This window comes from Equus quagga, chromosome 6, assembly GCF_021613505.1.
Source record: "Equus quagga isolate Etosha38 chromosome 6, UCLA_HA_Equagga_1.0, whole genome shotgun sequence".
NCBI lineage: Eukaryota > Metazoa > Chordata > Mammalia > Perissodactyla > Equidae > Equus > Equus quagga.
This window is the reverse complement of record NC_060272.1, coordinates 32,076,816-32,103,487: the sequence shown is the minus strand read 5'-3', so window position 1 is coordinate 32,103,487 and position 26,672 is coordinate 32,076,816. Positions and strand designations below refer to the sequence as shown.

General features: G+C 36.2%; 1 protein-coding gene across 14 annotated transcripts in view; it reads left to right on the top strand.

Moving 5' to 3' along the window:
• SCEL (sciellin) overlaps nucleotides 1–26,672 on the top strand; it is a 103,979-nt gene that overhangs the window by 62,541 nt on the left and 14,766 nt on the right. For 10 of the 14 annotated variants that reach the window (XM_046664211.1, XM_046664216.1, XM_046664215.1 and 7 more), the window contains 10 exons: nucleotides 911–970; nucleotides 5,112–5,171; nucleotides 5,807–5,866; nucleotides 6,789–6,848; nucleotides 9,393–9,443; nucleotides 10,644–10,706; nucleotides 14,337–14,396; nucleotides 14,540–14,599; nucleotides 14,968–15,024; nucleotides 22,916–22,978. In XM_046664211.1, coding sequence (XP_046520167.1) covers nucleotides 911–970; nucleotides 5,112–5,171; nucleotides 5,807–5,866; nucleotides 6,789–6,848; nucleotides 9,393–9,443; nucleotides 10,644–10,706; nucleotides 14,337–14,396; nucleotides 14,540–14,599; nucleotides 14,968–15,024; nucleotides 22,916–22,978 — 594 coding nt within the window. The remainder of the gene's footprint in view (nucleotides 1–910; nucleotides 971–5,111; nucleotides 5,172–5,806; nucleotides 5,867–6,788; nucleotides 6,849–9,392; nucleotides 9,444–10,643; nucleotides 10,707–14,336; nucleotides 14,397–14,539; nucleotides 14,600–14,967; nucleotides 15,025–22,915; nucleotides 22,979–26,672) is intronic. The other 4 variants (XM_046664221.1, XM_046664220.1, XM_046664219.1 and 1 more) reach the window with 1 other exon arrangement.

Sequence of the window (26,672 nt, the reverse complement as noted above, 5' to 3'; positions counted from 1 at the left end):
ATCATTTGTTTTAAGAATTATCCCAAGATTTAATAGTGAGTTGTCTTTTCTCCCAGATTTTGGGCTTTGGTTTGTTTTTAGAGATGAGTTACTGAATTGAATTTCTTTGTGTCTAAAGAAAGCATAATCTTGACAACATTTTCAAAGTGGATCTCCAAAATGACAAAGATAGCCAGGTGGGGCTTGACTAAAACTCTGGTAAACCAATTCTCTAAAGATGGTGGTCTCAGAAGGTAGCCCAGAGGAGGGGCTGTGCAGGTACACACACTGGGAGTGAGGACATTCCACCACTTTCTGTCCTCTTGAGAGCTCTGTTGACATGGCAGCATGTTGACATGACATCATACCCAATCATGATACTTCTGTCATCCTCTACTGCCCCTTCCGGATTCAGGTGCTGCCCCTTTTGTATTAGTCAATGCATTTTAATGGGGGTGAAATGTGTCTCCCTGAGAAGTGAGTCATTAATTTTCCTATTATTAACATTATTATTACTATTATTTAAAAACAAAATAGGCAATTATATCTGATTTTTTGAGTAGAAATTTATGTTCTCTTTGAAGCCAGTATGGAATTTTAACTAACTTATATAACTTTACTGCCACCCATTTTGGGGTATTCTAGCAAGACGTATTTGAGGGCAAAGTAGATTTGGTTAAGTAACAAGTTTCACATATACTTACACATTTTGAGAACAAAACAAAAAATTATATGTTTCTTATTAACAAATAAAAACTTAAATGGTCTTCAGCTCAAGGTGTAAGAGAAAAATTTTCATTTAGATCTCTAAAAGTTACATTGACAGAGATCGTGAACTTGAATATTTACCACTTAATTTTTCCAACCATTGTTCACCTGATTAGTATTTTACTTTAATGACATTCATTAAAACTCATTTTTATATTCAAAGAAAACAAGACCTCAATGGACTTATTAAAGTGAATTCCGAAACAAATAAAAATATCAAGAGGTGAGACATTTAAAGTTTTTTCTTTTCCTTTGGCATTGTATGAGCACTTTGGAATTCTGACTGCTTATATACAGAAGAATAAATTGAAATTCAAACCAAAACTGAGCTTTCTTTTCCCCAAACACATGTTATTAAGCAATTTTATGCAAATGATACACAGAAGTGATCTGTTGCATTTTATTCTTGGATGAAGTTTGCCATCAGGTAGATTTGAGAAATTAAATGGGAATTTGACCCACCTTCTCTACTGAGCTACGTAATTTCTTTCTTTGTATGTATGTATGTGTGTATGGTATAAACTCTAGTCCAGGGGCGGAAGACCAGTGTCTCAGGTCAAGTGGTCAGGCAGGCGAAGTCCCTTCTTACTTAGCCTTTTTGTTCTATCTAGGCCTTCCACTAATTGGATGGGGCCCACCCATGTTAGGGAGGGCTATCTGCTTTGCTCAGCCTACCAATTCCAATGTTAATCTCATCCAGAAACACTGTCATAGATACACGCAGAATGTTTGGCCAAATATCTGGGCACTCAGTTAAGTTGACACAAGAAATTAACCATCATAATGTGTGTATATATGTGTATGTGTGTATGTATAAGTAGCATGTGTGTATAAGTGTATGTGTGTGTATAAACAGTGTATAAGTGTATGTATGTGGATGTGTAAATAGTATTGTGGATGTGTGTGGGTGTGTGGATGTGTGAACTGTGTGTGCACATGTATAGTGTATTTGTATGTAGTGTGGTGTGTGTTTAAAGATGAAGAGCTTAACAAAGTGCACTTTGTTAAAAGAGTTCTTCTATGAATTAGCAAGTAAATCTGGAAAGCTTATGTCCTCTTGCTTTTAATTTTTAAAAAAACAGATGGAATATATTTGAAACTGAGCTTGTTGGCATGTTGCTGAAAACAGTGTATCAAATAATTCCATGTGGTTTCCTTTGAACTCCTTTCCATTCAGTTACCTCAGTACATGATATTATTAGTTGATTCTAAAGTGTGTCACCGATGCCTGCAGGCCACTCAGCAGAGCAAGGGCTCGGCTAGATGAAAAGCTGGTGTTCACACTGTCAGGATGCCCTGTTCCCAGCAGTGTGGCATGGTTGAAGGCACAGCGACCCAATAAGTTAGAGACTTGTACAGTTTTGCAACCAACAGACTGAGAAGAAAGCATTAATTTCCTGGCTACCTGGGTGGTTTGAGGAGGTAACCTGAGGTAGTGAATATGAGCAACAAAGGAGTCTAGAACACCTGGGTTCACATTCCGGCTGTGTCACCAGCTGGCTGTGCCTGCATGTCTCAGTTTACTCGTCTACAAAATAGGGGTCAGAAGACTATCATGGCTGGCACGGAATAGATACAAGTAGTTCTTAGCAATAATAAAGATTCACATGAATTATGTTTTCTTAGTGATTTAGATACTGTTCAAATACTTAATTTTCTTTGACTCTCCAAGAAAAATCCATGTTTTTCTTTCCAATTTTTATTAAAGAGAATATTTCAAATCATAACCTATTGTTTTTCATATGTTGGTGTGTGTGTGTGCATGCCTATGTATGTACAAGTGTTTGTATGCATTTATGTGTGTATGCTTGTGTGTGCATGAGTGTATATGTGTGCCTATGCGTGTATGTGAGTGCATATGTATATGGGTGTGTGCATGTCTGTGCAAATGTATGTGTGTGATCGCATACATATGCATATTTGCTTGTGTGTGCATAAATATATGTGTTAGTGGATCTGTGTGCTTTTGTATGTATATGAGTATATATATGCGTGGGTGTGTATGTGTGTGCACCTGTGTGTAGGTGTGTAGGAGCATTGCAGTGCATGTGTGTTTGTTTGTGTGTCTATTCATATGTGTGTGCTTCCTGGGAGGTTTTAGGGACAGTAGTTGTCATTTTCTTTTACTACACCTAATTAAATTCTGTAGATATTTTAAAAGTAAAATAAAATTGGGCCAGCCCCAGTGGCCTAGTGGTTAAGTTCAGCAGGCTCCACTTTGGTGGCCTGAGTTCAGTTCCTGGGTGCAGACCTGCACCACTAGTCTCTTCCCAGGCGCTGACCTACATTGCTTGTCTCTCGGTGGCCATGCTGTGGTGACAGCTCACATACAAAAAGAGGAAGATTAGCAATAGATGTTAGCTCAGGGTAAATCTTTCTCAGCAAAAAAAAAAAAAGAAAAAAGAAAAAAAGTAAAATAAGATCATGCTCCCTCCCTTACTAAAAACTTTCAATATTCTCCCATTTCAGGTAGAATAAAAATCTAACCCTTAGCGATGGCCTTTTACTTGTTCAATATAGTCTAGCCAAATTACTCTTTTTTCTATCCCAGGTTCATTCTTGCCTCAAGACTTCTGTATATACTGTTCCCACTTTGGGAATGCTCTGCCCGCATATTGTCACCTTCTTAAAGAGACCGCTTCTGATCACTGAATATAATTAAGTTGCCACCTCCTCCTCCAACCCCAGCACCGCGGGCACCAGGCACCCTTTTTTATTTTCTTTATAACATATATTGTTATCTGGAATTGTGGCACTCATTTGTATGTTTGATTGTATGTTGCCTGGCTCTCCCCAAGTTAGAATGGAAGCATCATGAGGGCTAAGCCTGTGTCTATATTGTTCACAGCCATCCCAGCACTTGGGGACAATAGTAGACGTTGTATAGCTATTTGTGGGTTGAGAGAACGCATAACTATTGAAGATGTATGCACTATGAGGCATTGCCTCACACAGTTTAACTCAAAATATTATTTTACATTACTACATTAATTAGCATCCTCTTCTTCATTGACTTTATGAACTTTGACATTTAAGTAACCTTAGACTGATATGTGTTTTATTTAATATGTTTAAAGAGATCAAGGTCTCTATAATATAATCAAAGCAAACTCCACAACCAACACAAATATTACAAGGGGGGGAGTTACAAGGCATACTCCTGTGTTATTTATTTATTTTTTTTTTTGAGTACTCAAATCTGGAAATAGAATCCTGGAAGGTTTTTTTCCCAGTCACTGGCGTTCAAATCTCACATACTTCATTGAGGCAAAAATCAACAAAGGGCAAAAAAAAAAAATCAACAAGGAATATTCTGGAGTAGAGTGGTTGTTTCTGTTGGGTTGTTTCATTATTTGCATAAAAAAGATCCAAATTTTTTATTGCTGCTTTTAGCTTAGGTATACAATTCTTAGACATCTGGATACAAGTAAAAACTTGAGTCAACATCTGGTTGCTTCCAAATATCTGTATCTTTGATGTTGTATAGATGCAACCTCAGAGATTTTGTGATACACTCTTACTCGGGCCAGAAGGCATGGAGAAATAGGGTACATAAGTACCTTCTGTGGATGTTCTTTATCCACATGGGATCCTTTGTAGATCAGAGGAGCATTGCCTGGCACTGCATTTGTGGAAAGTACATGTAGATGCGATAAGAAAAGCAAATTTTCATTAAGATCAGAAGCAGATATACTCTAGGGTAACAATAAAATACTGATGTGTTTTCAGTTACTACTTGGAGTTTTATATTACAGTAAATACATCTTACATTTCAGAACTCTTGTAGGTTTTAATCTTCCTATTGTTTGTTGTCAACACAACTAGTCAGGATTTGTAGTTTTAACACACAGTTATAAGTAATAGAAGCAGATCATGGACTTTAACAAAATGGTGTATTTATCTTATTCCAGTGTTGTGAATAGAAAAGCTGCTAACGAATGGCAATTTTACAAAATACAGATTCTCCAAAGTCCAAAAGTCCCACCATGTGTTGGAAGTTGATATGTAGAGGGCATGCCTTCTGGAATGTTCCATGAGATGCGACTATAGACTACTAAAAAATGTTTAGTGTACCTGGCAAAGGCTAAGAGCGTAGCATTAAATGAATCAAAATAAAGATAGAATGCTAGTGCAGTATTTGCTAGAGGCCTAATGGCTGCAAGATTAAAATATTGTCTCACTGAGTCTCAGTGAGTGTCAGAGATGTATAAATCCCTACATACTTCTGCATAGTCACTTTTAACATCTTCAAGTCTTTGGCATGATCTGTGAGTGTTTTATACTGTTTTCGAATTTCAGTGAATAGTTTTATCCACTTGGTCCTAATCTGTCATTAACCTCTTCATTTCTTCTCTGTTTTAAAGGGGCCAGAGCCTTGACAATCTCATCCAAGTGACCCCTGAAGTAAACAGAAGCACCCCAGGGTAAGGATTATGTCTTATCTTTCTTCCTTCCCTGTCTGCATCAATTTGTGGAACTCATCAGAGAAGCTGTGTTGAAAAATCTTTGGATTGGAATCAGAAAGTCTGACCTCCATTAATTACCAGCTGGATGCCTTTGAGCAAGTCCCTTGAACGCTCTGAGCTCAGACATCTTTAGTTCTCAAACGAGATCATAATGTCTGTTCCATCTTTGTCACTTGATTGTTGTAAGAATCAAGTGAAATAATAGACATAAAACCCCTTTAAAGCAAAAAGGCACTACAAACAGAAATTATTAACAAAATATAGTTTAGTTACAGTGGCAGCATTAGATGGAATATTTAGAGAGGCCAGGTGAGAGTTTTTGGCAAGTCATTATGTAGTCCCTGAATTGATTTTTTTTTTAACTCAATCTTGCCCTAACTTCGTTTTGAGGGTAAAATGGGAAACTGAGCCAGAATATCAATGATTTGTATGTAGGTCAAAATTTTTACTTTTTCAAATGAAGGGCATAGACTGGTGTTTATTTTTCTCAAAACTTAATAGTAAAATTCATCTTGAGCACATATATCCTTTCAATTAAAATACTTAATTGATTTAATTCCATTTTTACTTATCATTTTTTTTTTTGTTTAAAGTTCCAAAGACCTTGATAACCTCATCAAAGTGGATCCAAGAATGGGAAAAAGTGTGCAAGGGTAAGATTTAATACGCTCCTTTTATTTTTTTCACACTAACCAATGCTTACAAACATAATTAAATTATCATTTCAGCAGACTGACACTGAAGTCAATAATAGTTCAAGAAAAGCCATGCAACCCTCATGACCTCACATCTGGAATGTTAAAGATTTTGGTCAACTGATTTCTAATGTAAGGGAGGTACCCTTTGATTCATTAGATGCACAGTTGTTTTCCCAGGATGGACAGGACACTTTTATTTGTTGATTTGTTTATTTTTCTTAAGTAGAAGGTGGCACAGGCAAGGGGAAAGAACGGAGCTCATAGCCTGGCTCTGCCCCTCACTGACTGTGCGAAATGGGACTGGTCACTTCCCCTGTTTGGACTTCAGTTTTCTCATCCTCAACGTGAGGAAACCGGACCAAGTACGCTCTAGTCACTTCCAACGCTAATTCAGTTACTAAGTTCCAGTAAGATGGGTTGGTGTCATGGAAAAGCACATGCGGTTTATCTAACATGAAGTTAGATTATTTACCTTTAAATTCCAGCCCTGCCGCTACTACCTACGTGTGAAAAACTTAATCTTTATGTGTCTCAACTTTTCCCTTTGTGAAATTGGAATGATAATGCTTCCTATGGCAAAGGATTGATGGGAGGACTGACTTATATAAATCATGTAAATCACTTAGGACAATGCCCAGCATGTCATGAATTGTCTAAAACCATTAGTTATTGTTTATTATTTCTATGCAGTTATAGTTAGGTCCAAAAGTATATATTCATAGTCAGCACTGAAAAACTGTTGAGGTGATCTCTGTTTTAATAAATATTTTATAATAAAGTATTTTATAAGAAAAAATGTTTCTCAGCTTTAACAAATATTTGCAATCACATGATGTAAATTGACCACGGATCTGATCATTTGTTCCATGTTTTATAGGGCCCAAAGTCTTGACAGCCTCATCAAAGTGGCTCCTGAAACAAACAGAACTAACCAAGGGTGAGGTTTATGGAACTCTTCTCGCTCTCCTTTTTTTTCTATTCAACTTGAAAATATGATAGAATTTGTTGTCACACCATAGAGACAGCCAGTAATGGACCCAAAATCAACAGCTTTCTGTCAGAAACCTGGTGTTCAAGTCCTTGCTCCAGGCTCCCTAGCTGTGAGCTTTAGTGGAGGGGAGAGAATTCCTTAAAATATCTCATATCAATGTAAGATTTATGTCCCACACTTGGGATTTCCTCAAAATGAATTGGGATTCCCCATGAGATGAAACAACATCCCAAAACAATTTCTTAGAGCTAAGCAGTCTAAAGGAAGATCTTCATGTGAACAAAAATTCTCCCTTCTTCCTCCATCATTCATTCCCTCTCCTCTTTCTGTCTGCCACCCAAACACTTCCTAAAGTTGGGAGATCGTTTTCAAAAATTATACTCAGTTCATTGAAATAAAGAAGAATACAAAGAAGGACGTTTTTCTTTTATATAGAGAGAATTTTCTCTAAGGTACATCATGTTGTGTAATCTAAGAGACATGACAAAACTGTGGAGCTATAAACATACATTGTTACACTAGTTGGAACATAAGTTAAATATAAAAGATACCAAAGTATGTATCTTCTTTCTGACAGATTTCCTATCTTACTTTGCATATAGGAATACTCTCTATTTTTACTATCATTTAAAGTTTAATAGACTACATAAGGGGTCAGCATAGATAGTAGATATTTGAGGTTTGGGGGGCCAAAACAGTCTCCGTTTTAACTAGTCAACTAACAGCCACAGACGATACATTGTAAATGAATAGGCATGGCTGTGTGCCAATAAAACTTTATTTACAAATCCAGACTGCAGGCTGGATTTAGCTTGAGAACCGCAGATTGCTCACCCCTGGACTAGATAGTATTTCATGTGGGTAGGGCAGGAGGATCAACTCTGAATGTATTTGGGGCAGCTGCCAGAACACAGCCTGCTGCCCATCCTCCTCTCCCTTACTTATATCGTTTTATTTATTTTATGGTTAGATAAAAAATTCCATCATTCTTTTACCTGAATATTTAGTGCTAAATTGTCCTTAGATTTTGATCACTAAATGAGAATATAATGTTATTATTATTTTCTGAGGGTCAGGTACTGAATCCAGAGACCGTATAATACCTTATATTACAGATTAAGATTCAGAGAAAGATAGATGTCCCTTGTTCGTCTTCCAAGATAACTTAGTATCTAAAGGTGAAGATGGCCTTAATCATATGACCTTTACTGCACAGTCTTTGGGCCTCTATTTTAGTACCCGCATGCTACCATGTATTGCATTTGGTCATGTATCATTTCTTCCACTTGGTAGTAAAATTTCTGAGTTCAGAGATCACTTACTAACTGTAATTTTAGACGAATCACTTAATCCCCTTTAAGCCTCAGCTTCTTTATCTGTAAAGTGGGGATTGTAAGAGTTAATTTCTTCATGAGTTCCTAGAAAAATTAGATGAGATCAAGCTTGTAAAGCACTGAATGCTCAAGTACTTATTAGACATTGTCTATTGGTATTATTATTAGTTACTATTTTTTCTTCATTGTTGGGTCCCATAGCACCACTCAATGCTTAATTCAGAGAAGATAGCAAAGAAATTATCCTATTAGGTTGAACCTTACAAAATTATTGACTGTCAACCATGTTTGACTCTATAAAATGACAATTTCATGTAGTTCAACATAGTAGAATGCAGTAATTTACATGCAAGGATATGTGCATGGTAAAATTAGTTTATAGGTTAATCCTAAAGATTAGTTAAGTGATATAAGCCTTTCTGGTCCTTTTTTCTTTGGGATATATAACATATCATCCAATAATAAGGTATATCAGATTAAGCCTCTTGTTCAGGCCTTTTGGTGTTACAGTTGGTATAAGAGTCCAGTGTGATAATAGAAAGGCCTTTTTAGAGCTATGACTGCCTATTTGAGCATTTGGAGTAAAAACAAGGTGTGTAATCTGAAGTCTTACTTGTTCTGATTTAGCATTGCATGAAGTACGATTCTAAAGTGATTTGATTAATATCTTGGAATAGCCTCAATATTACATATTCACATTATGTCTATTACCTGCATACCTTAGAATCAGGACGTAACTCTTTTTTTTGTTACGTCCTAGGTTTTGTTTTGAAGGGAAGCAAGGAGCACATGGAAATGATGAACAGTTTTACATTTTTCTGTTATTCATTACAACCTTCAAAAGTATTCCAAATATTAATCCTACTGCAAAATATAATATGGAAAATTAGGAGTTTAAGAGTAATTTAAATTTGAGGTTGTCTTGAAAGGAATATGACTAAAACTAAATTAAATTCTCATATATACATAGTTGTGTAAGAAATGGATTGATAGTAGCCAACTGCTTTTACATAGAGCTAAAAAGGGAATTCAAGTAATGATGAAGTTTTAAATTAGCAACAGTCACTAAATTCAATATTAAAGTTGAAAAAATGTGTAAATTATTATTTATTTTAGTTGATTTTACCAGCTATTGAAACTTACAATATATTTTTAGGAACAAAGACCTGGACAATCTTATCAAAGTGATTCCCTCAGCAAACAAAAGGTAAGCTTATCAAGACTGTTGAAGACTCCTGAGCAAGTCTCCAAATTATGCCAAAAAATAAGATTAATTGTATATTTTAGGACATTTTGAAAGGAGACATAAAAAAATGAGAACATATTAATTTGTTGATGTTTAATAATCTCGGATAGATTCTTCTTTTATTATAGCTTCAATTTATTTCATTATAATATTGTTTAAAATTATAATATTGAAACTAATTTTGTTTAATTACTACTTGAAAAATTCATTTTGATGCAATCACATAACTAGATTATTACTGTAAATGTATAGTTAACAAATTGTAAGTTCATAAAACTGAATAAACCAAAGAATATTGGCTTTCTACTCTTTCACAAACCCAAGGATTAATTTTTAAATGACTCTTGAGAAGGTGACACAGCATTCATATACTTGATTAGAATATTTTTTCATGACATTAAATATACTTCTGTTTTCTTGAGAAGTTAAGACCCATTATACCCTGGAACAAAATTTAGGAAAGCATGACAATGGGGCTAGCCCTGTGGCACAGTGGTTAAATTGCACACTCTGCCTCAGCGGCCTGGAGTTCATGGGTTCAGATCCCAGGTGCAGACCTATGCACCGCTTATCAAGCCATGCTGTGGCAGTGACCCACCTACAAAATAGAGGAAGATTGGCACAGGTGTTAGCTCAGGGACAATCTTCCTCAAGAAAAAGAAGAAGATTGGCAACAGAGATGTTAGCTTAGGACCAATCATCCTCACCAAAAAAAAAAAAGAAAGCATGACAGAGTAACTCTACGCTACCTCTCAGAATTATTGTGATGATAACATTGGTGAAAGCATTATCCAGATGGAAGGAATTATTGTGAACATATTGGAAGGAAGGATGTCAGCAGGAGGAAGCATGAGGTTTGGGGTCCAGCTGCTATGGTTTCAATCCTGGTTCACCCTCAGCCACTTCTTAGGTACTTGGGCCCAAGGAGTACCTTAACTTATATGAAGCTCAATTTCTTTATTTATAAAGGCAGGACGATCATATCTACCTCAGTAGATTGTTTTGAGAATTTTTAAAAACTTCATAAAGTAGAAACTCAGTTAACATTAGTTTTTAGCTGGGATCGCATTGAATGATTCACAACTGTCAAAAGAAAACATACTGATCATAAAATTTGCTGATTTCCAACTGAATGTGACCTTTTATTTTATTTTGTTTTAGTAGTGAACAAGGTCTTGATGAACGTATTAATGTAAGCTCCAAAGCTGCCAAAAACATGACTGGGTAAGAGAAGGATGTTGTTTATTTGTTTTGTTTTGTTTCTCCTTAACTAAACACAATATGAATATAAATCACTTATAATCATTCTGTGGGCAAATTGAATATAAGTCTTGAAAAGCATCACAATTTTTGTATGTCCCTGGAAACAGATATTTAACCATTTGTTGCTAGCAAGAAAGAGGGGCAGCTGGAAAATATGTGATGGTGGCTTCACTTCTTTCAGCCTCAAGGAAAGCAGTTAGAAGGAGGGACTAGGGCACAGCACAGCTAGTCTATGCGCTGTTTGTTTTATAGGACTGATGTTAATGCCTTTGTCTGAAACTGATTAAAATTTATTAATGATAGTTAATTAGAAAAAAAGACCAGACGCTTCATTAGATTCATCACCAGCAATATCATTCACCTCGTTTTCAAAGAGTGTTTTCTGTTAGTCAGTGGAAATGTCATGAAGGTCATTGCTTCTTAGATGGTTTGCTGCTCCCAGCAAAGTTATGGACCTAAAATTTGATAATACTTTAAGTAGTGTCTGTAAGATGATGAAATTCACTTTTTGTCTCTGGTTATATGAATATTTTTATATCATTATACACTACTAATAAATATATCTTAAAAATGTTTTCATGATTTTCCTTTTTGAATTTAGTTGGTACATATAAAAATTGCAAAATTTTAGAGCTAGAGGGAGGGAACCTCAGAGAACTCATAGCCCCATTAGTTTGAACAATTTTGAAAACCACTGTTTCAGCCAAACCTATTCAATTTACAGAAGAGGAAATGAAGAATCAGAAAAGTTAAGTGATTTGACCAGGGTCACAGAGAAAACTAGTGGAAGACTGATAGTAGTTCTGTGATCTGTTAGGCAGTGAATAATTACTGAGCACCTACTGGGTTTGAAGCTTACAACTAGGTATCATTAGTTGCACATTAGGTATAATTACAGGCTGTGAACGCCAAAAAGAGAATTCAGTAGACATAGTCAATCTTATTAACAGCAGGCAATTATCATAGATTAAAGCTAATTACGTACCAGGGGCACAGAGATGTTACTCCAGGACAATAATAGGTTGTCAATTTAATATATTACATTTTTGGAATATTCATGTACTACTTGCTGAATATAAAATGCATTGTCGGTGCATTGCATTTAAAAAGAAAAAGAAACATTGAATAGATAACTTAATAAACATGACAGGCAGTCAAATTCACATTCATCCTTTCCCAGGAGTAGAAGATGTTAGAGAGGACAGAGCCTTGGAGATGATCCAATCCAATCTCTTCATTTCACAGATGAGAATACTGAGGCCAGGGGCAAAAATCTCAGAGTCTTATGTGAGTTCTTCTAACTCCCAGCCCACCTCTTGGTCTTTAAACCACAGTACACAGACTTTGATCTTAAAATAAATGAGTTAATTAAGCACCTCAGGAAATAGCAGAGGCTATAAAGCTAGGATTGTTGCTCCTGTCATGGGACAGCCAGGAGGTGTCCTTTGAAAGATTACTTCATAGATGACAACGGCACAAATGTGCAAATGACTACAAAGCTCTTTACAGCTTTTAAAGTACATGGAAGTAATCACAGCTAAATATTCTGTTGTATCCCTTTACTACATCCTTAAAGCAAAATAAGTAAAAGCAGTAACTAGAGTAGGAAAAATGTTACGTTTTTCCAGGTTAAATTTAGACATAAGATTCTTGTGTTTGCAGGGATCTAGGCCCTGAAAAAAATATCTATAAATTTGTTGCTTTCACTTCATTGAGATAAATTGCATGATGCTATCAATCAAGGCAATTCAGGACTGTTACTGAGATCCTTGTTTTATTGACACACGATATTGTCTTTTAGGTGTAGGGTAGAACACAGCATACATTCCTATGTTTTCTAGTCAGTGTTTCTCAAACTGTGGGTTGCAACTCATTCAAGGGTCTTGTGACTAATTTAGTGAGTGGCAATCAGCATTTTTTCCCAATTAAATTGAACTAAATCGAGTAGAAAATATGAGAGTTCTTATGTAGTAAGAGTGTTAGTTCACAAAATGTATATTGTATTGTGTGTGTGTATGTCTGAAAAGAGAGTATTGGACTGTGATGTAAAATGTATTTCTTAATGGACTTTATGAAACAGTAGTTTGAATGTCACTGTTCCAGGTTGTTGAATGAATCAAATTCTCTGTGCTCAGCAGAACAGTGAAAATGGAAGTTCTCACGTTTGCGTTTGCACTTTCTGTGCAGCTTACTCTTAATTATGCTGGTACATGAATATTAAACATAGTTACACTAAAAAATATTGTGATTAATTTTACGTGAAAAGGTTGTGGCCTTTGAACATATTATCTCCTCTACAAAGTTTTATTCTTGTATTTTTTTTGCGATATGTGAAATTAACCTCATTTTAAAGATTGTTGTGTTCCAGGCACAGTTCAGTTTTATAACAGGTTTTGCAATCAATTTATGAAAGGAAATTATATTTTAAATAGTTCTCATTTGTTAATCATTCCTTTAATAGTATTTGTAGACATCAGTTGATTATCTTTAGTTGAGAATATTATTTTGAAGGTAATTCAAAACAGTGAAAATTCAGTTAGGGGTTGTCTGTCTACCATGGAAACCTGAGAACAATGAGGACCAGACCAAACTGAGTGGAACCATGAGCTGGGAAGCGCATTCTACAGAAAGATTTAAGACTGGGGAAGGGAAATGCAGACCTTTCTCAGACCTATTTGACGGTTAACCTGTAAGTGGTTCCCCTTCAGTTCTTAACCTTGCATCAGTCTTTTTGATGAGTGAAATGTATTTCATTTTTGTGTAAGGAAAAAGGACTCTTACTTAGGGGGAAAGGAGTGCAGGGATATTGCTGTCCAAGATGGTACTGGAAGCGGATGTCATCAGTCCTGTGATTTCTTGCCATGGCAGGCTATTGTATTTCTTTGAATAACTATTAAAAAGGGATTTAGAGGAACACTTTGAAAAATCACTACTTTCCAACCCTCAAAACAAGGTATTATGCTGAGACAGTGAATGACAACAAACCACGTGGGAGGAAATACTGTTCTGTGACTGAGAAAAGAAACTGGTAGGACTTCAAATAGAAAGTGGATAGTTTTCAGAGTATGTAATTTGACCATGAACAACTGATTTTAATTTGTCTTTTTAGTCATTGTAGAGAAAAGAAAGGTTACAATTTTGATGGATTGCTGGAACTCTCTTTGCCAAGCCTTATGTTAAGTACAATCCCAATTTTAGAGCTTATTAGTGTTTCAAAAAATATCTTTAGTTCGTGAATGTGATTTTAAAAATAACAAGGACATTAAAATCAGTTTATATATTTGTAATGTGAAAACATTCGAGAGTGAAAAGTGGTTAATCACCGGATGTTTGCCATGAACACTTAGGGAGCATGCTCTCGTGGGTGTGCTCTGGCAATAAAGTATGTAAAGTAAGAGTAGTTTATTTTCTGACCCAGCAAAATTCATCCTACCCTAGATTGGTTAAAAAATTTATTTCAAGGCTGTCCTATGCTAAACCAGTATGTCTCATTCTAAATGATAAGATGGCTAATCCTTTCTTCCTATTTCCAACCAATTTACCCTCATATTATCTCTAACCCAAGCTGCTTTAATGTTTTTCCACTTAAAGAAATCAAGATCTTGATAAACTCATCAAAGTGAATCCTGAAACTCTCACCAACAATCGAAGGTAATAGAACTATATTCATTTTTGTACTTTGGTCAGGAAGAATATTTTGTTTTATTATTATTTCAAGAAGATTTATGACCTTAATGATCTTACCAAAAGAACTTTATAATTATCAGGCTTTCTTTTTTTTTTTCTATTTAAAGAAACGAGGATTTTGATAACCTCATCAAAGTGAATCCTGCAGTAATCAGAAGCAATCAGAGGTAATCAAATAAAAGCAATCATTTCACACTTTCATCTGTCTGTTGCCCCTGCATGGAGTGGATTTAAAGTGTTGTTTTATTTGCACAGATACAGAGAATAGATTGGTTACCAGAGGGGAACCAGGGAGGGAGGAGGGTAAAAGGGGTGATAAGGCACCGTGTATGGTGATGGATAGTAATTAGTCTTTGGGTGGTGAACATGATGTAGTCTACACAGAAATCGACACATAATGATGTACACCTGAAATTTATATAATGTTATAAACCAATGTTACCTCAGTAAAATAAAATAAAATGTTGTTTTATTGACCTAGCACAACCAAAAAACCTATCACTAATCTGAACATCTTTTTTTCTGTTTTGAATAGCCAAGACTTGGACAATCTTATTAAAGTGAAACCTTCAGCTCTCAGAAACATGGAGCGGTAAGTGACTTTGTCTAACTATCTTGACAGGTTCTCAACATTCTAGGTTAAGAATTTTCTCTTTTTCTCTCTCTCTCTTCTAAAGAAGGCTTCTCTTTTTCTTTAGTGTTCCAATAAGGACACATTGATAACCCATGTGTCTCCTGTCAGCAAGGAAACCTTGCATTCTTTTGGAATCAATTGCACTATTTTGCACTCAATTCTGTGCTTTTTATTTGCACTAAGACAACTTAGTATTTGTTGTTTATAGGAAATGAAGTGTCAGGACTGAAATGGAAAATGAATGAAATTAAATAAGAAGAAAAAGTATTTTGGAGAAGCTGAACCTAACTGGTGGTTTATATGGATGCCTACAGAGCATCGGAAAGGGTATTCAGGGTCTTCAGAATTACGGAACCACAGCTAGTGCGAGCTCGCAAAATATTACAGCAGATTTTAACCTTGAACTTCCATTTTGAGTTCTGCAAATATCTTATAATTCACTGTCTTTATGTCATATCTTTCACCAAAAGGGCTTTATTAATAGATAATAGATAACACACTAGAGTGTATTGTATTAAATGTCCAAATACTTCTGCTGGCTTGAAATGTTATCATAATAATCATATAGCTGGGAATCACAGTCTCAATGTTCTGGATGAAGAAAGCAAATTAACATATGGAAAAGTGTTTTGAACTCGCTGGGAGAAAGAGGACAGTGTAATGTACTCATTGACCAAGCTCTTATGTCTCCTAGTTTGTTTTCTACATTAGTGCTTTATTTTGCTTTTTCTTTTTTGTACGTTTTTATCACTGGGGTGTTGGCGTCTCTGAAGCGAGAAGGTACAAAGGTAACTGAAGAGCAATTGCTACTTAGAGAGTAGCATTTATTGAGCACTGATGGTGTGACTGGCAATTTATATACATTTAATCCTCACAGCAATCCCATGACAAACATGTCATACACCCTATTTTACAGAAGAGAAAACTATAGCTCAAAGACATGAAATAACCTTCTCAAGAAAGAAAATACATCCTGGATCTAAACTCAAGTCCTTCTGATGTCATTACCTCGAGTAAAAACAAAAGTTCTGTGAAAAACAAAAGCTCAGACTCTCCTCTTCTTTCCATCCTTCATACTCCCTGCAGTCGCTTCCCTTCCAATGCCCCTCCCGCCCGGGAGTGAAAGGACTACAATTAGATACATTTATTCTAGAAAAGTATTGTTAAAATGGCAGGGAGGAGACAAAGTACTTGTCTCACAGAGGTTTTCCCATAGCTGAAATAACAGCAGATTTTGGGTGTCAACCCTGCCGCTGATAATTGTATGGAAATATCTTTGCTAAGTAGAACCACTTCTTCACAGTGGTATTGGTTGGGGTAGATTTTTCTTTTTGTTAGTAACAGTTTCAGGAGGTTCCCAACCATGCTGGAAGAGGTTAGGTTTAATAACCACATGTGGAATAACTCACGGTATCTTCTACTGTAGCCAGTTCGTCGCTCGGTGGCCGAGTCCACAAAATGCACTTCCCTCCCTCTCTCACTTTGCCCTTCTTACTTTCTCCTCCGTCCCTCCCTCCCTCCCTCTGGGAAACGTGTTATGTTGACAGACAATGGTAACTTTCTCATAAGAGTTTTGCCTCATTAGAAGAGGTTAATTTTATAAAAAGGTAGTTTGTATTTCAGCAACCCCTAATAAAATATCTATAAAAAGGAGAGATTTCCTTTATATAGATGGATTACTATAAAAAGGAAATTTAAAAATATTGACCAAGATGTTGCTTTCGGATGGCAGCTTGATCCACAGATCTAACCTAAGCAACGTCTGACTATTCTTTAGTAGTTACACCAGATTTGATCATAATCAGCCAGAATGTTCAAGAATTATCACAGAACAGACAAACAGGAAAGCTGCCTATTTGAAAAAAAGTGACTTCATTCAATTGGTTCAGTCACATGTATCTATAGTGTGTCTATGCTGCCCACTTGATTCTAACGGGTAGAGAGAGGGGGCATTTTAAAGTGCCTCCACCTAGGAATGCCAGCCACAATACACTTTTATATCCAATTCAGTGTGACATGAGCACTGATTATTTAATAGTGTAACAGCAGTGAATCAGAGTTCTTTTTATCTGACTTTGCTGACATTTCCAGCAGCTGTCTATTTAATTCACAGTTAGGGGCAGAATAAACTCCAGTCATTGATCAGAATGTAAGCAGGTGTCCCTGAGCTCCTTCTAGGAACACAATAACCTGAATGAATGCAGATGTGCACAGAATTTTCATTTATTCAGGGAGAAACTGCATGACTTCTGGTGATGACAGTTTCACATTTTGGTGAACAGACATTAAAGAGAGATATTCACTTATCTGCAGCCTATAAACTGCTGCCCCCAAATGAAGATTGAAAAGCATCTAGTGACACTTGGGCTTTTACAGTTAGAAAAAGCATCCTTCATCTGAAGTAGAAAAAAAAAATTCTAAACTATTTGTAGTATTATCCTTCCATCTTTTTAAGGGCTTCCTATTTGCTAACACACATACCTTCAAGTTTTTAGTGTTCCAATAAGAGAAGAGTTCCTTTCCATCTTCCTATTGCATATTTCTCATATTTTTCCTTGAGACAGAAATCTGGGAAGGGGTAACCTTGACTCTTTCCATTGCTTCAATTCTGGTGATCAATAGGTCACTTTGGATGCTTCTAATTATCTCAGGAACTGAGACACTTCAACATCCCCGCCACTACTGTCTAGATTATTGTGCAGTCCCCTAATTTGTCCCTCTGCTGCCAGTCTTTCTTTTGCCCTTCTATTTGCCATATTGTAGAGTGATCTTCCTAAAACACAAATCTGATCACCTCATTCTTCTGATGAAATCCTTCAGTAGCTTCCCACTGCCATTGGATAGGTGCTGTACTCCTTAACCTGGTTTCCAAAGCCCACCAATCCTGCCTCCAGAGACCTTTCTACTCCCCTCCCCTATTACCCTCCACCTCCAAGCAATCCCTACTCTCACACACACCCTGACTCTCACACTCCTCATTCCTCCTTCATCGCTGTTGCATAGATAACTTCTACTTATCCTTTAGATGTCAGCTTAAATGTCTCTCTCTCAGGCTCTGGGAAGCCCCATTGGCCCATTACATCTGCATCAGATGCTTCTTCTAGATGTGATCAAGCTCTCTGTCTTCCCCATCCCATGGCATTCGTCTCTTAGAGAGAATTATTATTTAATCATCTCTCTCTGACTATAGGATTTTTAATGGCAAGGATTGGGTTTGTCTTGTTCATTTCTATCTACAGGGCATAGCACAATGCCTGGCATACACTAGGTGCCTAACAAATATTCTGTGAATTAAAGGTTAAATCTCAAACTAATTGAGGCCCTGTGATCATCCACTAGGTAAAGCCTATTTCTTTTCAACTCTAATATTCCGAGCCCCCATGAGTGAAACCAGACTAAAGGAATCTGATATAAGACTGATCTCCTTGCTTAAGCAAATGGCTATCTCTTGCCCATGACATAATCTCAATGAACCCTGGTGAATTAGAGCCACTGAAATTCTTGGTCGCATCTTAAAATACCTAACGTGTCCAGTTTCTCTATAGACCTGTTAATTTCTTTAATTTAAAATCTATAAGACTCCCTCATTGAAATGAATTATGAAAATATATAAAGCTGGGCCCATTTTGCCATGTCAATGGCATTGTTGGAGAATTATACTGGTTATCTCACTGTATTCTACACTCCTTTCAGAGAGACAAATATTCCTTTTGAACTAAAGTTTAGTGCCTAGGATTTAGTTCTTGGCATAAAAGAAGTACCATAGTAAATTTTTTATATGGAGGCTCTTAATTTTGCAAATGTGTTTGATACTCTACAAAAGCAATTTAAGTAAGCTATATAGCGAGAAACATATTGCAGCTCTTAATAAATACCTCTCACACTCTCATAAGAGAGGAAGAGCAGTTGGGAGTGAGCTGATAAGCTCATGAAGAGCTTATCCTAGGAAAAGTTGTATAAGAAACATGATAATAACTTGGTCCCCAGAATCTGTATTTTTTTCTTAATCTGCCCTGTAAGGGACTGTCGTATTCCTTAGTGGGGCAGTGAAAAACAAATTACATTATTATAGCATGGATAAATGCCTATATTCAAAATTTGTGCTATGACCTTCCAAATAGATAACATATTTTCTCCTAAACGTTTTGAAATCTACATTTAAAAAAGCATTTTTAGTTGCAATAACTAACAACAATTTCTTTTTAGCATTTTTCACTGTATCACAGAGAATTGGTGACTTTTCTTGGAGTTAATTCCAACTACTCATAAATTATACAAGTCAGGATTATAAGGTCTTCCTTCCACTACAACTGCCGTGAAAAGGGTTTGGAATCAAGCCTTTGCTCGACCCTGCAGCATTTGCTGGGCTTCTATAAAAGTCGGTTTTTCACACTTGGACTCACAGCTCTTCATCTTCTACCGTGGTGTAAAAGACATGATGCAATAGACGTGGTCTTAATTAAAGAATGAAATTTATTTTTAAATCTTTCAACTTGAGGAGTTTATGGGCAATCTGAACTTCTTTTATTGGATCTTCAAATCTAGCTGATGACATCAACCAGGGTGAACAAGCAAATACACATTTTGTACTTTTCATAATCTGGAACTTTCTATTTTGCTTTAAGTATTAGTATAGATTATTCAGATTAAAATTTTATAATCCACTCTACCAAACCTGATAGGTGATACTGTTTAATAAAAATAACAAAAATTCTATGAAACCACTAATAAAATGGTTTATTCGATGGTTTGCAATTATACCAGTTTGGGAGTGTACTTCTTTGAAGGCATGCATAGGTCCAGTTTTGAGTTATCTACCTGTAGTTGTTGGATTTGTAAGATTCTGATTTCTTCTCCTTCCTCACATCCAAACCCATTCCTGCTCTCCCTCACAAGAGCTGGTGTCCAAAAAGGCTTGGGTACTAGGTGGGGAAAGGGGGAAAAGTGTAAGCAGAGCAAAGATGCAGTGTCTGAAGCAGCTAAGACAGGAAAGTGCCAGAGGAAGTGAGGATGTCCAGCATCAGGCAGAGAAACTACAGGTAATCGTGTTGTGAGGGCAGAAGCAGATCTGTATTAATTTGTGAGGGCTTCCAGAGCAAAGTGCCACAGACTGGATGGCTTAAAACAAAAATTTATTTTCTCACAGTTCTGGAGCCTAGAACTCCAAGATCAAGATGTCAGTAGCGCTGGTTTCTTCTGAGGGCTGAGAGGGTGGGGTCTACTCTAGGCCTCTCTCCTTGGCTTGTCTTCACCCTGTGTCTTCATGTTGTCTTCATCTATGTGTGTCTGAGTCCAAATTTCTTCTTCTCATAAGGATACCCATCATATTGGATTAGGGACCACCCTAATGACCTCATTTATACTTGATTACCTCTGTAAAGAACCCATCTCCAAATAAAGTCACATTCTGACATACTGGCATTAGAACTTCAACATGTGAATTTGGAGTGGGGGGCACCATTGGACCCCTAACAACATCCCCAAATAAGGAAACAAAGCCAGGATTGAGAGCTATGAATAAAAGGAAAGAAATATCTACAATTCAAGGATGAAGTAAGGCAGGTTCTGGGTGATTGACACAAATAGAGGTGAAATGTCCACCACTGGCTTTACTAATCTTTTTCTACATGATCATCATGTACACTATGTACCTGGATGTGGGTGGAGCTGACTGATTGCCTTAAAGGTTCAGGGTCTAATATCTTTCCCTTGGGAAATGTCTTTTCCCAGAGCTAGGTAAGGCAGTAATAGATTTCCCCCAGAGAAGGAGGAAAAGAGAACTGAATTTAACTCTACAAGTATTTTTGGAGCAGCTACTACATGCAAGGCCATGTTAGGCCATGGTAATGTGACTCTACTCCCAAGTCATAATGAAAATCACCAGCTTCCTTATAGAATGGTACTGGGTTTATCCAAGGTTAGCAGGACAAGGAGAATCATTTCCTGGGGCAAAATTCTAATTCCGCAATATTCACATTTCCTGGTGATCTTTCACTATTTACCACTGCCAACCATCCCAGTTTGGCATTCCTAGGAAACTAGATTATGGAATACCATGATACTTCACTTAGTTTTATTCTATTGTCCCTAAGTATTTAGTAGTAAAGCATTACTTTAAAGTGTGAAGGGGAGGATGACAATGTCTGGGCTATTAAGAAAGTATGGTGGCCCCTGAGGCCAAGAAGGTGGCTCTAGTACTTAATGAAGGACCATCAGGAGTTAGGCCAATGCAAAGCCCTCAGTTTCCATTTCTAAATTTGAAGGATGCAAGCTGGGAGGTATCCTTACTCAGTTGTAGCAGTTATCTTGAGGAAGTCAATTTTGAGTTCTATATCATTCAGACTGCCGAATCAAATGATTTTGATACTTCTGAACTACTACTGAAATCCTGTGCTTTTTTAATATACTAATTGGAATATTTTCTGCTGTAACTCACATTAAAAAATAATTTAACGATTTTTATATTTTTAAAAATATGCAGCTAGTATTTTAAATGTGAAGTTTAAGTGTAGCTATGGAATGCTGCTTAGTTTGCAAATTTATCAATTATTGATGGTTTGGATGTTATATAAAAAGAGTATTAAATCTCATTCCATATAAATATGAGAACTTTTATCTTATTTTTCATCCTTATCAATATTAATTTTGTGAGTGAGTGTCCATATACTGATTCCAAGTATGATAACCTTCTTTAAATCCACTGCTCGGGACCAAGAGAAGGGAGAATTATAAAAACTGGTGTTAATTCCAAACATGTAAAAGGCCAGAGCAGAAATAAAAATGAAAAGGTAGTCTCTCAAAATTTTGGACTCAATAGTGCCTACTGCTGTGTCACTGCACTTCTACTAGCGCTCATTTACACTTCTTCAGTTCACCCACAACGGGAGTCATTGTGACACAAATTTTATTTACATTAACTCATTCGTTCCCACCACAACTTTATGAGATTAGGTATTGTTATCTTGGTTTACAAAATGAAGCTTGGAAAGGTTGATTAGCTTGCCCAAGGAAGTAGGGGAAGAGACCGCCTCATTGTTCTGACTCCTGAACGATGCTGCTAACCCATACGGTTCATGACAAAGGCTTTTCCAAACTCACGAAAAAAAAATCAAGATCTACCAGTGTTATAGCAAATATATAAAGAACATACCAGAGAACATTGTCTCTCATGAGAGAGTGTCAAATCGTTACTGCAGCCCAAGATTTAAGAATCTAATCATTCCATTTATCCTCCACATTGTGAATTATTTATTCAAATTTTGGGTTGACTTCTCAGGTGTCTGTGATCCAAAAAGCTGGAATGCAGTTTCTAATTGAATATCCAAGAATTGATTTCAGATGGGCAGGTGGCTCGGTCTCAAATCTTGACTCTTTTACAGATTTGTTAATTGACCTTGGAACATTCATTTAGCCCCTCTGAGCCCCAGGTGCTGTCCTGCAGGATTTTGTGAGATCTGAATGAGATAATCCATGAGGAAATATAGTTAGTACTTTGTGACACAAAGTTAGCACTCATTCAGTGTTACCTGAATATGAATATCAGTAACTTGTTTCTTTTCAGACCAGATTTCTCAAACCTTCCAAAAAACTAGTTTTTTATTTCTCTCTCATGATGTAATCCATGCTCTCATACTTGAGTTGTATAGATCAAATAGTTTGATGTCAGATTTTTCAATATCCCATATCCTTCTACCCTACAAATGACTGTTTCTAAGATTATGTACTGATTTTTAAAAATTTTATTCTAATATTTATTTCCTAAAATTATATTGTAACTAAATTATGTATGTGTGCATGTGTGTGTATATATATATATATATATATATATATTTTTTTTTTTTTTCTATAGAGACCAAGACCTGGAAAAGTTAATTGAAGTAAATTCCAATGTGTCTAAAAATAAGAATGGAAGGTAAGACATTATAATTTACTTTTTTCTTATGAATTCCATATGAGCCTGCATAAATTATATAACCTTGGAAGAGTTTTCTGAGGAGTTGAACTGTATTATGGTATTTAAATATAAATACTATCTAAATACCAAAAACAATGTACAGGGTGTGTAATAGCTGATACAGAAAAAATTAACTGAGTTGGAATTCTGTTCACATTTCTGACTAAGGGCCTGCTGTTCCACTGCTTAGTGTGAAAGGCGTCATGGAAATTCAGAGCTCTGCACTGGGGCTGTGAAGATTTATTTTTACTTACTGTTGCTTGGTCGGTTTTCAGCGGTGCAGAAAGCACTCAGGGAATCTCGTCCTTGGATGCATAGTGCTAAAAGAATGTGCAAATTCATCACAGCCACAAAAAAAGGAACTAACTTTGAAATTTCTTTACACCACGGAGTATAATGGCTTTAAAACTGTGGTACCTTGGTTGGTTTTACAAGGAAGATTAGGATACAAGCCACACTTCACTGTCACAGACTGCTTAAGAAAGAATTAAAAAACTCTTCCATGTTTAGCAATTCTTCCCCCCACATTTGGGGGGGACCCTAAAAACAATAGGTTCCTGTTTTTTACCTTCCTAAAATGCTGCTGCTTTTTCTGTTTAAAAATTTTTTTTGATTGTAAAAAAATGATGTTGTTGATATTGTGTGCAGAGAGTAGAAAAGCATGAAAAGAGTTGGCTCAATTTTTTTTTCATAATATCTATAAAAGTCTCTTGCATTTAACAGGTGGATAGTTTCCTTTTATTCCCTTAATTTCCCAAATCATCTTCTGCCTTCTTGTTTTGTGATCCCAAGCAAGGCTTTGATAGAAAGAGGAAGGATAAATTTTCAATAGGATCTATTTATCCTGGAAATACATCCACTGTTTTGGGAATAGGACTGGGCTTACAATTAACCAATCTCATTCAAATATTATCTGGAAGTGATCAAGGTAAAAAAAACTACAAATAAATTATTAAATCTAATTAAGGAACTTCCCATTTAATATTACTTGAGAGGAGCTCCAGTTTCAGTTGGACTTGCTCATGAAATGGGATTTTATTGGAAAGATTAATGAGGAGATGGAATTTCATCAAAATTCAAAGGCAAGAATGATCGGGTGGCCACGCTTCATAGAGGCCTGAACTGGAAGATTGTTCATTCTTGACCAGAGGACATTCCATCAGGAATCCCTGAACGATAACCCTAGTTCCTTGTCGTTAATCTAACTCAGCTACTTCCTGAGTGTTGGCTTCTGCCTGTCTTTCTCCTGCTCCTCCCTCTACCTATTGGCTTCCTTATTCTCGACTCTTTATCTCTTTGATAGCCAAGAACTTTTGCTACCTCCTAGTTTCTGCTTCCTCATAACTTCAGCTTACTCTGTCTTTCCATGGTCTGTCTGGCCTCCTTTAGCAGGCATCGTGGGTGTGGCCATCTGCATAGAAGGCGTGTAGATGGAAAACACCATGGCTGAGTATAAATTGCACACACTCTCCTTTCCGTTCCTGCAATTTCATCTGTGCCTCCTGCCTGACATAATCCAACTATCACATACACATTCACAAATGCACCCACCCTCTCCCCAGTGGGATGGTGATCGTCACATTCAGTTACTACATTCAGAGGCTTTAACTACCACCATGACAGAACCACTTGTTGATCTCTGAGTTCTGTTTCCAGGTGGGATTCATTCTCCTTCAGTCCTATCATAATCCCTACAGTATGATTTCTCATGTTTCTGCTATTTACGAATTAAATGGAAAATGTAACCACTATCCAAACACCGACAGAACAATTGTAATAAAAATTTTGACTTGAAAAAGAGTAAGAAAAGAAGAAATCTCTAGCCTCAATTTTTGTACTTATGTATTCTGGCTACAGAAAGGAAAGTTTGCTTGACTCTCAAAATGGGTAAATAATTAACAGAAAGAAAATTGAGGATCAGAGAGTGAGACTCGATTAGGTTAGTAAATTAGAGAGGCAGAATGAAGCCAAGTGTTCTGGCATTAAGTCCTCGCCTTATTTTTCTACAGTAGAGTATTTCTTTTTATAGTTTTAAAGTTTGTAATTTCTGCAAGAGCTCAAGACCTTGACAGTTTTATAGATGTAAACTCTAACACATATGGTACAAAATGGCAAGTTCTTAATAAGCTTTTATTCTTTATGCAAAAGAAATTTGTAAAGTTTGTAGCAATATGGATGTTTATCAGTTGAAATTGTTTTATGCTGTTTAATCTCAAGTTGCTAAGGTTAATAAAACAATGGAAATCTAAATAAGAATCCTGGGCCAATCTGCTAAATTGAGACTTGATTCACTTTATGAATGTATTCACTTTGTATAGTAATTGGATACCCAAGTAAATATATGTTTTCTAATTAGTATATTCACAGAGTTGTGCAACCATCACCCCCAATCAATTTTAAAACATTGTCATCAACTCGAAAAGAAACCCCATAGCCATTAGCAGTCCACATCATTTTCCCCCAACCCCTCAGCTCTGGGCAACTACTAATCTACTTTCTGTCTATGAATTACCTATCCTGGACATTTAATATAAATGGAATCATAGAATATGTGATCCTTTGTGACTGACTTCTTTCACTTAGTATAATGTTTTCAAGATTCATCCATATTATAGTGTGTATCAGTACTTCATTTCTTTTTATTGTCAAATAATGTTCCATTGTATGGATATACAGCATTTTGTTTATGTATTCATCAACTGATAGACATTTGGGTTGTTTCCACTATTGGATTGTAATTCACTATTGTGAATAATACTGCCATGAACATTCATATATAAGTTTCTGTGTGGAGTATGTTTTCATTTCTCTTGGGTATATACCTAGGAGTGGAATTGCTGGATTGTGTAGTAACTCTGTTTAACCATTTGAGGAACTCCAGACTGTGTTTCAAATCAGCTGTGCCATTTGATATTCTCGCTAGCAGCGCTTGAGGGTTCCAGATAGGTAAATTTTCAAGGTGAATTTCCAGTGCAGGAAACATTTTCTCAAGTGTAATTCCATTTGGAATTTTTTAAGACCAAATACAATGTTTGGGTATTTTATAGAGTTATTATTTAATTAAGGAACAAAATTATGACCATTGATTGGAAGTTACAACTAAGCAATTTGTTTCAATGAAGGATAACTTCTCAACAGTAATGCTGTCAAGCAACAAACATTGTGAGTCATGAGTTCTCCTTTATGAATATTATTGAAAGCATCTGAGGGGAATACTTTGGCAGAGAGTCTTCTATTGCACTGGTTCCCAAACGTTAGTGTATATCAGAATCACCTGCTGATCTAGGGACCACACTTTGAGAAACAGTGCTCATTTGGGTAAGACGTTGAACTGCCCAACCTCTAAGGCAGTGGTTCTCGACCTTGACTTGCCTGTGAGAATCACTAGAGAGATTTTAAAAAGTCCCAGTGCCCAAGTTGTACCTCAAATCAATTAAATCAGAATATCTGGATGTGGTATCCATTAGCATTTTAAAAAGCACTACAGGTTATTTCATTGGTTGCCAAAGTATTGTCTAACTATTTCTATGGTTCTAAATTATAATAAAAAAAAATAGTGTTACTGCTAACTGGCATCAAGATAGAATTTACTTTATGCAATCTATTGCCATCTCATGAAAAACAAAGAAAGACCTAGCAACTGTCACAGACC